Raw genomic sequence first — 11,645 nt, forward strand, 5'->3', positions numbered from 1 at the left:
CTTCCCCCGCGGCCGTGCCGGCTCGCCGTCCCCAACCTCCTCCACGACTTTCTTCCCCACGCGACTTGAGGGCGGCATATTGCGCCTCAAACTTCTCCTCGTCTTTGATGACCCTAAAGCAATGGGAGAGGTTGAAGCACTTGTCGTTGTGTTGGACCTTGAATGCCTCCAAAGCTTGAAATGCCTACAAATGTTTTCAGGCAAGCATATTGGTAAATGGTATGCAAATGAACACGCAAGTATAAACTTGATGACACAAAAGAGGGCGGCTTGCTAGCATCCATGTCTTGCATGCTGATGCCGCTCATGGGGCGGGCCTTGACGCTCTCAAGAGTGGCACAAAACTTGTTGCACTCTTGTTGGATCACCCTCCATCGCTTCGAAATGGACACCCACCCGCGCGTGCTCACAATTTGGTAAGGAGGAAACTTCTTGCGCTCATGAAACTTCTGGTGCACACGAATCCAAAAATTTGAATGCTTTTGTTCGGCGCTGGTCTTGGGGTCTTGTCCAATGTCTCGCCAACACTCGCAAAGAAGCTTGTCCTCGGCCGCCGTGTATGCCTTCGTGCGCTTGCTCTTGCGCTTGGGCTTCGCCCCGGCGACTTGGTTGGCGAGCTCGTCCTCGAACAAAGGCTCCACTTCGATGTTGCACTCGTCCTCTTCCTCTTGCCTGTAGTCGTCCGGGAACTCGTGGTCAAGTGGGAAGCCGTCCGGGTCCATGCCGACCTGATCACGCATGAAGGCCGCCTGATCGGGATCATAACCACCGGCGTGAACGCCCCGCGCCCATCCTGTCTTTGTGTCTCGTCGGGATCGTAGCCAGGGGCCGGCGCACCGCCCTCGAAGATGAGGTTCTGCATGTAGTCCTCGTCGCCGGCGGCCAGCATTCCGTCGAACAGGTTGCGGGCGTCCGGCAGCACGTCGACCGACATCTGCCGTGCGCGTTTCCTCGCACCTCCGGATGACGAGCCACCGGCCACCGGTGTAGCGTTGAGGTCGATGGGCGCGGGCGCGGGTGTGGAAGGCGCCACCACGCTCACGTCGGGCGAGCACTCCCTGGAGAGGCGGGAGGCCTGCGGGTACACGTGGAAGCTGGGCATCGGGGTGCAAGCCGACACGCGGGGCAAGTCGGGCAGCACCATCCGAGGGAACGTGGATGAGCCGGTGCTGGCCGCGACGGCCACGACGAGGCCGTGCTGGCTAGGGTTTAACCCTAGCATATAGAGCGCCTCCCTCGTTGCCGCCGCGACGCGGGCGTTGGTGACCTCCTGCTGCGCGGCGGCGGCGACGGCCGCAGTCGCGACGGCTTCATCCTTCGCGTCCGCGGCGTGCCTCCGGCCCTTCCTCTTGGCCGACTCCCTTGCCCGCTGTTCGGTCGTCAGCGCCTTCTTTGGCTTGGGCGCGGCGGCGGTCTTGCGGGGGGCGCGAGGCTTGCCTTTGCCGGAGGGGGCGGTCGTCATGCCGAACGTGGTGAGGGAGGCGAGGCCGGCGGCGGCGTCGAGGTCGAGGTCGTCGTCCATGGCGGGTGTGAGGCCGGAGCGCGCGCGCGGGCAGGGTGGGGGGGGGGGGGGTTTGGGGAAAATGGGGGGAAATGATGGTGGCTGCCACCGACCGGCGGGCCCGGGGAGAGGAGTAGGCGCGCGCGCGTCCGTCTCGTGTCCGCGCCGACGCAAATCCGGCTAAAAAATGGGCCGGGAATGGATCGGCATGCAGACGCCAAGCAGACGCGCGTCCGTTTGGGTCGGTGCGTTGGGCCGCCTTTTGTGTCCACGCCGACCCAAAACAAACGAAATGGGTCGCCCTGTTGGAGTTGCTCTTATGATTATTATTGCTATCCGTGCTTTCATTTGAATGTTTTAAGATATGTATTATGTAGTGTTTGAAGTTGGTGTGGCGAGAACACAAAATCGAGACAATTTTATGACTAACTTTTAGGGGGTCGACTAGGTGCGACCATCGTTAGTGGAGTAAAATTTACTCCACTAACTTTACTAGGCCATTTACTTCCTTTTAAGTTTTATTAGTGATCGGTTAGAAATGCTCTTAGAAAATTCATTTGGTTGATCCCAATTTTCTCTCCTTATTCCCGCGTTATTATAATTCTACGAATCAAAGAGGCCGTGAGATTGAGATTAGAGCTCGACACTTCTGCTGTTTGTTCCAGTTAGAATTCGAACTTGTAGAAGAAGTTTTCGTCGTGCGAGCTTGATTGCGTTGCCGACAAGCGGGCGCGCTCAGCCGTTAGCCGCCCCGATCAGACGGACGAGAGGTGTTAGGGCCAACACACATCTCATTTTCCCGAATTTGTTTTCCACCAAACATACCCCGTATTTCCCCGTGAAATATCTCACGTATATCATGGAATCTCTTCTCGATAGGTTATTAAAAACGCGCAGCAGAATCTAAGTTCCCCTCGTCGTCACTGTTCTTCCCCCCTGCGCCAGCCAAATACCCATCCTCCTCCTCCTCTCTGATCTCCCCCAAATCCCGCCGCGAAGACGCCTGTTCTTTTCGGCCTTCCCGATTCCCGCCCGCGGCGGCGCGAGCCCAGGCCTCCTTCCACCGGCGGAGTCTTCCCTCGTCGAGAGGCACCGCGCCCCCGCCCCCACCCTCACTCGACTGGCGCCGCACTGACGTGGCGCGGAGATCCATCTGGGCGGGCTTGCATTGATTTGTTCTCCTGTGGGTAAGTAGCTCTGGATTGCTTCCAGGGGTTGTTCCACGAGTTCGTCTCGATCCCCGGGATCTTTTCGTCCCTGTCGCCGCGTGCAGTAGAGTACAAACGCTACCGTCCCTCGTTCATTTCGTCGCGGATTTGTGCGCTGGCGTGGTCCCCTAGCAATCTAATCCATGGCACCCCAGTGATCTAATTAATCGCTGGCAGATCTGTCATTGCGGTATGTGCCCTCCGCGGTAGGTGTGGGCGTAGCGGCGTTTGAATTATTTTTTAATCTGGAAAATTGCGTTTGATCTCCGTGCCTATCTTGCTGTGAATCAGTTAGTTCCCATGATTGTGCGAATAAGCTGGCTGAATTGTTCTGGTGGTAATAGATTGGTTGAAACTCTTGAGAGTTTTGCTTTTGATTAAATCAGTACGCCTTCCATCTCTACAAATCCTAAGGCGATCCTATTTTTTTTGCGGTCGCCGGCGTCGAGTGGTAAAGTATTGGGGATTTAGATTTCCCAGCAACATTTTGGCTTGTTTGAAGCAAAACATTCGTCCCTGGTTAAACAAGTCCATTGTAGTGTGAAGCCTCCATAACATATGACCGCCTTATGATTTGTGAACACATGTCTGTTTGCTGTTTCTAGTTGTCACCTCCTGCAAATTTGGAGGACCTCCATGTTTGACATCCCGGTGACTGTAGGCTTGTTGAACAGTAACACTATATGGGATCGTACTCGACAAGCGAAGTGCTTAATGCTGCCGCAGTTGGGGTCCATCATCCAGCACTCCGTTTGAACGAGCTGGACCTGAAAGGTTCCATGTCGGTGGAGGAACTACCAACGACGTCAGGCCTGGAGAATGGACACCAGGCACCATTTGTTATTGGTTAGTAGTCTATGGGTTCTGTTCTCTCTATTTGCTGGGGAAATTCAGTAAACTGTAGTTGCTTACATAGTACAACCTTTCTACCCAAAAATGCGCCTCACCATAATTTTATTTGCTTGAAGGTGTTGCTGGAGGTGCATCTTCAGGTAAAAGTACTGTTTGCAAAATGATCATCGATCAGCTATGCGATCAGCGTGTAGTTGTTGTTACTCAGGTTTGTGTACTACAACTCTGACTGCGCTTCTTGTGATATTATTAGGACTATCCATTTTTTTCTCATAACAAAGTCACTAATAGTTCATTTTTTTGGTTTATAAATGTGTAGTGTCATCAATTATGCATTCAAGTTTTATTTATCCTCTTTCCCTTGCTAGATATTTTATTGTCATCATACGCTGTGTACAATCTTGCAAGCAATAAGAATGTTGATCTCAAATGTTGCAGGAGTCATTTTATTATGGACTGTCTGATGAGGAAATGGTCCATGTTCATGATTATAACTTTGATCATCCAGGTATAGCACATGTTTCATGAGAACGTAATGTCTTTTTGCGCCATTCGCAGGAGATGTGCTCTGACTTTATTACTGCTGCTGCCCCTTTCCTAATTTCAGATGCATTTGATACGGATTTACTACTCTCTTGTATGGAAAAATTGAAACATGGTAAAGCTGTTGACATTCCAAGCTACGACTTCAAAACACATAAGAGTGTCTCATGTGCTAGAAAGGTAATTCTATACATATGGTGCTATTCATACTCACCTGGTAGGCTGAGGGTCTCCTAGTCCTGTGCTTTATGAGACTTTGAACTATGAAATTTTGTTTCTAATCAATATTTGCAGATTGTACTGAAATTTTGTAGTCTCTCCAGAATAATTTCCTCCCAAAACTATTATGTAAAATATATAGTGTCGTAAGTGTTAGCTCACACACTCTGTGCAAGCACCTTATTGCATAACATGGAGTTCATCTTGAAATGTTCTCTCCAAGAAGTTAATTTATTGCTGAGTGCTTATAAATATCGTACGCCACTTATTCATATCTGTACGACTGTACCACTTTATTTATGAGAGCATCCCTAATTTTGTGACTGCTGTCAGGTTAATCCTTCAGATGTAATAATATTGGAAGGAATTCTACTTTTCCATGATTCACGTGTCCGTGATCTAATGAACATGAAGATCTTCGTTGATACAGGTACTGATATTTGCATACTAAGCTGATGATATCTCGCTCTTTCAGTCTCTTTTATGCCTTGCAACCTCCCAACTGTGGCTTATGGCCAGGACATTTAGTTTCACATTCATGTTTTTACATGTGGAGTGTCAGTATTTCATAATATTTAATGGCACACATGTGTTCCTCTCCTGTTCCATTCAATTTGGAAATATACTATAAATGGTCATTAATTTCTTATCAATTCACAATAAATTTGAGTAGCTTCTTGTTTATTTTCATATACAACATACTTAAGGTTTTGCAATAGTTGGTGTATTTAATACGAAGCAGTCGTTATTAACACCATAAATATCTCCAAGGGCATGCTGCACATACTGCAGCAATGTGCATAACCAAGGCTAGCACTCTGTTGCAGTAAATGATAAATTCGAGAGATGTCCTACTGATTTGTTGTCATGCGTTTAGTTCAGTCCCTACTTTGAATTCTCCATTAGTAGAGCTTTTCTTTACGCAAACAGTTTCTTTGTAACCCTATCCATTCTACCCTGTTAGTGTATCATGTATTGTTTTTGCATTTTTCTTTCAGATGCTGATGTGCGATTAACAAGGAGGATCCGTCGTGATACCATTGAGAAGGGTAGAGATATTATAGCTGTGTTAGATCAGGTTGCTTAGCCTCAGATATCACCATTTTCCTTGTGTATAATATGTTACTAGTATTGTGTTTAGCAACATTCAGCACACTGATTACAACAATTTTTCTTTTAAGTTTACTTGAATTAGGTGTCATAAAAGTTTCTATGCTAACTAGACATGTTCTGTACATTTATCTCATTTTTGGAATTTCATGCAACTTTTTTTGGCAGTACTCGAAGTTTGTAAAGACAGCTTTTGAAGACTTCATTCTCCCCACAAAGAAGTATGCTGATATTATCATCCCACGAGGCGCAGATAACAGTGTGGCAATTGACCTAATCGTTCAGCATATTCGCACTAAACTTGGTCAAAATGATCTATGTAAAATACACCCAAATTTATATGTTATCCAGACTACTTACCAGGTATCTAATGTGCTTGCCTTCTGATATCTCCATAGTAAACTGCATGTGTATTGCAGGACTCTATTTTGTATGGTGCATAACTATTGGATCTTAATGCTTCTTTCCTTCAGATACGAGGCATGCACACAATAATACGAGATGCTGCCACAACGACACATGATTTCATATTTTATGCTGATCGGTTAATTCGATTGGTTAGTATGTACAAGCATGTGAACATTTTTCTTTTGTATGAGTGGTGTCTTGAATTTCACTGTGGAAAATAGGTTGTCGAGCATGGCCTTGGTCATCTTCCTTTCAGGGAAAAGCAGGTCATTACTCCAACTGGTAAGTAGTATTTTATGTTGGTCTTTCCCATGTACTTGTAGTTTGTACAAGTTGCCTCTTCAAATGCATTTTGGATTTATTCACTGCAAGTTTGCATACGTACTGAATTTATAGAAATACATCATTGGATAAGTTCCCTCTCGTAATAGTCTTCCATCTAATTCAAGTACACATTATTTGGAGTATCCTGCACTTGTTTGCAGTCATAAATTTCATTTATTAACTTTTATTGTGATCATTTTCTTAAGTGTGTTTCTCGTTTGTTTAGATTATGCAGTGTATATGTTTTCGCCATGTAGCTAAAATTCGTGTCAAGCATTTAGTTAGTTGACAGTTTGGAACTACTCATGATTTGGTTATCCATTTATCTTTGAGCAATGGAAAAACACCTAATACCGGCAGAAAACAACTTCAACTCTACAGAAATGCTAGGATATCAATCTAATATGACCATGGCTGAAGAAGCTCTGTGCCATCTCCTGATCATATTGGAGGAGCTCCTTCTTTCTGGGCCATCTCCTGAATTAATCTTGCGCCTTGTTGCAATTGCTTCTTCGAAGCTGCCTTTTAAAATGCACCTCATTAGGAATTTAGTACCACATAAGATTCGTCATTTTCCATTCTCTGCGCAGAAGGTGCACCATTGCTTATTGGCTACAAGAAATCTTAGTTGTAACAGGGATCCAGGCTGACCAAATCCTCTAACCCCCCTGATGGACGATGCCTCTCAGTTTCTTGTAGAAATATTTGACTTCAAAGTAACCACATTGCTCTCGTCTCTCAGCTCATGTAATCCTTATCCTAGATATCAGCCAACTAGGCGAGTCTCGATATCTTATCTTAATCTGAAATGACTTCAATACTTAGCCGGCGATTTATCATGCCTGTTTAGCAAATGCTTGCTTACTCACAGTTCCATAGTTTAGGCATTTATGGGAGAACAACGGTATGGTTGCTAGTTGTTACAAACATGCATACTGCTAGCTCGTATAGGAACAATAGTTTATCCATCTCCATAATTCCTTTTTCTTCTAATAATACTGTCTGCTGGAGTTATTTGCATGTGTATCCTCTCCTGTTAGTAGTTCATATGTTTGCCCTTATGCACTTTCTTATGCATGCAGGATCTGTTTACACTGGTGTGGATTTCTCAAAAAGTTTATGTGGGATATCAGTGATTAGGAGGTACCAACTTATCCAAAATATTTTGACCATTGCTTTGTTGAGGCTCAAAATGACTGAACAACTTTGGCACTCACACAGAGACAAAAGTTCCTTAATATGTATACCTGGGACAGCCTGTGCAAAACAATGCAATTGTAGTTTATAAGTGCTCCAGACTAGATATGCTGGGAACTCAGTTTTCAGTCAGGATGTAAGTGGTGTTGGGTCCCACTAGTCCCACATATGCCACCCACCAAAAAAAGATCAAATGGTGTTGGTGGACGTCCAGAAAAAATAAATGGCACAAATGGACAGCCCAGAAAAGCCCGTGAGGCCAGTGGCGGATCACAACACTCGACGCGCACCGCCTCCTCCTTCCACTGGCACCGTGTTCGCCATGCCCTAGGCGCCGTCGCCGCTGTCTCCACCGGCACCGCCTCCCCATTCCATCCCTTCCTTCCATGTCGCCGCAGTCGCCACCATGTTTCTCGAAGAGGCCGCTGTCGGGAAGCGCCGAGGACCGAGCCGAACCTTGCGGGGGTACTATCTCTGCAATCCTGACGATACTGTCTTTAGCTTCGGCGGCGGCGACGTCGGCTTTGACGGCAGGCGTAGCTGGGACGGCGGATGAGGCCTTCGGCAGCGACTTTACGGTTCCTTTGCTCTGCTCCCCCTCGCGCTCATCTGCCTCTCCCCCTCTTCTGCGACACGGCCTATGGGACATGGGACCGGTGGATGCCGTACGTCGCCGGAGTAGTAGGCGGTGAGGATTGATGCAGATTCAGGTTGCAGCAACTTGAGAACCGAATGATATGGAGTAAGGTTCAGACTTCAGACACCTCATTGCATGCCATTCCCTTCTAGGTAAATGAAAGGTTCAGACTTCAGACACCTCATTGATGCAGATTCATCACTCTCCATTACATCTTCATAGCCAGAATCATCTCCTTTGGGTTCAGCTTTGATAATCTATGTTGTAGATAAATGTCTAATCTAGAGATTTAGAGTTGCCAATTTACTGTACTATGTTTGCTCTGTACTGAATGATCGGAGGTGGTACTAATTAGGCCTTTACTAATGGCACTGTATTGTATATCAGTGTCAGTTCGCCTTGTAAATACTCCCTCCGTTCCTAAATATTTGTCTTTTTAGAGATTTCAAATGGACTACCACATACGGATGTATATAGACATATTTTAGAGTGTAGATTCACTCATTTTGCTCCGTATGTAGTCACTTGTTGAAATCTCTAGAAAGACAAATATTTAGGAACGGAGGGAGTATATGGTACTACATGGTACGTGGAGACCACATATGCCACAAAAAAATTAATTGGACTATGACATAGTCCCACATAAGAAGTGGTGGTCAAAGCAGGCAACTCCCACAACGTCCAGCAAGCTGTCCATTTACATCCTGAGTTTTCAGTCTCCTTTAGCTTAGCTATATGGGTTTGAGCCTTCGTTCATAGGTGAACTATCAAGTAAACATGCTTTGTTAAACAACTTGTGGTCTATAATTCAGTCCATTATTATAAGGCATCGATGAACAAAATATGTCATACAACTTTGAATGAAACATCATTGTGTTAGTGATTTGTCACAAACTGTGTTCCAGTGGTGAAAGTATGGAGAATGCTCTGCGGGCATGCTGTAAAGGCATAAAGATTGGGAAGATTCTTATTCACAGGGAAGGAGATGATGGGAAACAGGTTTGGTTTAATCCACTTTTGCATTATATGTTAGGTGTGTCAAGTTACTAAGTTCTATAAATGTCCTCACAGCTCATCTATCACAATTTACCCAAAGATATCGCAAAAAGGCATGTTCTGTTGCTGGACCCCATATTGGGAACAGGTTTGTTGATATTTCATTCATATTTGTGTACTGTAGCACGAATTTTTTCATGTGAATGAATTATGAAATTATAAATTTCTTTCGCTCTTTCTATCGGTACCCTTCCTGTCAAAGTGTTAGCACTCATCTTGTTTTTGTAAAGCACTTTGAATAGGAAACTTGTGTTTGTTACTCCACAGGAGTAGTAAATACGTACTCCCTCCGTCCGGAAAAACTTGTCCAAGCTTGTGCCTCAAATAGATGTATCTAGCACTAATTTGGTGCTAGATACATCCATTTGAGGGACAAGCTTTTTCGGACAGAGGGAGTAGTACTCATCACGTGAATGAAGTAACATACAAGATGTTATTTCACGTGATGGAGTAACAAACAAGATGTTTTTTCATGTTATTTCACGTGATGGAGGTATAACATGAAAAATAATTTTTTCATGTTACTTCACATGAATGAAGTATTATTTTTTCATGTGAATGAAGTAGTATTATTTTTCATGTTATTTCGTTTATCTTCTCTGGTGCTGTTCTCAGTGTGTACCTTGTCTTGAGTGTCAATATATACCTTGTCTACCCTGTCTTGAGAGTTGAGAGTGTACACTTTACATATTTATCTGAATAAACAGAGTAAGGTTCCAAAACCCTTTTATAGAACATCTACAAAGCCCCACTATTCCAATACCATTTATGCATTAACGAAAAATCATATATTTAAAATACACTTAACCACAGTCCACATGAAACTTCTGCACAACTTCAGTCTCCCTTAATTTAGCCAACAATTAACTTGCTCATTCAAGTGTGATATAACTGTCAAACTATTCTGTAAATAAAGCAAAACCCTTCCTTCAATCCCCTAGTCACAGCCACCCATCAGTGCCGGCAACTAGGGAACTTAGAAAAGCTTTGGCTTGGCCAAGCTATTTGAGCCTTTGAGCTCTTACCTCGACTTGGTTAAGCACAAGCACATGCTTGAAGTGAAAGCATAATTTTTAAGTCAAGAATTAACGGTCTGATTGGCTAAAGATAGCACTCCATGATTTCTGAAGTTTGATCACTCACCCTCCTCCAACTTGAATTAGCTCTTGCTCTTGCTCCTATAGGAATAGATATATGTACTATTTTGATTGGCTGAAAGTATTTGAAAAGTATAAGTTTTTTGTATTTCTAGTAAGTAGCATGCATCAATTGATTCTCCGTAACTCTGAGTTATCCTATCTTTTGTTTCAGTTCTGTTACTGAGGGAAGGATATTTGTCAATTAAGAACACATGCTCAACTGTTGGATGTTAATCCCATCTAATCATCTTTTCCCTTTTGATCATTGCCAGGAAATTCAGCTGTTCAAGCTATCTCTCTTCTCTTGGAGAAGCGTGTACAAGAAGCAAATATTATATTCCTCAATCTTATATCAGTATGTCTTCTGAAGTCCACAGTATTTTTCTTTTCCTTTATTTGAGTATATCAGACGTCTTGAATTCTTTTATACATTGCACAAGCAATTAGGTCACTACAGATGCTAGTTAATGACTATCTCTAGTGCAATTGCAAACTTTTATATTGGCTCTGCGGACTGTTGAGCAGAGCAACCGATGATGGCTAGAAACTGGTTTAGTGGGTGCTTCTCACTTCTGTTGCTGGCTTTTGTCTCTTTTCACTTTGTATTGACTGCTGGTTATGGTTTCAATGTACTAAAGCCGAGGTTATCCTTTTTCTGAAAACAAACTACAAATGTGGTTCTGGGGATGAACAGACGGAGGATGCAGAGAGCGACAGCTTATTATTAGTTGTAGAGAAATATGTTATTTTCAGAGACATATCATGCCATCAAGTGCAGTCTGGTTAAATTTCTCATTGTCGACATGATAGGGATGTTGACTTACGCATTACATTTACAGTTAGTACGTTAGTAGTTGAAGCGCAGATAACTCACCACTGAAACTATTTGCTGTTATCCCAGGCTCCCCAAGGGGTGCATGTAGTCAGCAAGAGATTCCCAAGGGTCAAGATTGTGACATCAGAGATCGAGCTTGGTCTGAATGATGATTTCCGTGTCATCCCTGGGATGGGTGAGTTTGGGGACAGATACTTTGGAACAGATGATTATCAGTCATCAACGCCATTCTTTGCTGATGACAAAAATCGTGTTGGGTGAGTTGATGTTTCTTGCTGCCAACTGATTTAGGTCATTTATTGGATCCGAGCTTTATCACTTTACTGGTGTGTATATGCATATCTCATCACCTGTCATGCTAAGACCAGTTCCCTCTTAAAATTGTGCAGGCTTTTGTGAGAATTGCCCAGACATGCCACCTCCTGCCTGCGGCATTATTCAAATTCTTTTTGAGAAATTTTATTCTTATATTCCAAACTCTCAGATGCCAATACTGTTATGTTCACTAGCGGAAACTGTATATCATGAGAACGTTCCAAACGGACATCCACTTGACATAAATGGCACAATATCATATTTTTCATGCACCTATACCAATCTCTTATCCAGGCTTTGT

General features: G+C 44.3%; 1 protein-coding gene across 2 annotated transcripts; it reads left to right on the forward strand.

The window, feature by feature from the left end:
- Window positions 1-2,378: 2,378 nt before the first annotated feature.
- Window positions 2,379-11,645, forward strand: LOC109752101 (uridine kinase-like protein 3). Of its 2 annotated transcripts, none has more exons than XM_020310966.4 (16): window positions 2,379-2,688; window positions 3,371-3,555; window positions 3,678-3,769; window positions 4,000-4,069; window positions 4,169-4,284; window positions 4,657-4,753; window positions 5,322-5,401; window positions 5,602-5,796; window positions 5,907-5,990; window positions 6,063-6,123; window positions 7,248-7,308; window positions 8,905-8,998; window positions 9,071-9,143; window positions 10,467-10,549; window positions 11,096-11,286; window positions 11,419-11,645. In XM_020310966.4, exons 2-16 carry the CDS (start codon window positions 3,393-3,395, stop codon window positions 11,426-11,428), a joined length of 1,470 nt encoding a protein of 489 aa, XP_020166555.1. In that variant the 5' UTR covers window positions 2,379-2,688; window positions 3,371-3,392; the 3' UTR covers window positions 11,429-11,645. The 2 variants fall into 2 exon arrangements, with proteins under 2 accessions (XP_020166555.1, XP_073352411.1); XM_073496310.1 differs by having other exon boundaries at window positions 2,418-2,688; window positions 3,384-3,555.

This window comes from Aegilops tauschii, chromosome 4, assembly GCF_002575655.3.
Source record: "Aegilops tauschii subsp. strangulata cultivar AL8/78 chromosome 4, Aet v6.0, whole genome shotgun sequence".
Lineage (NCBI taxonomy): Eukaryota > Viridiplantae > Streptophyta > Magnoliopsida > Poales > Poaceae > Aegilops > Aegilops tauschii.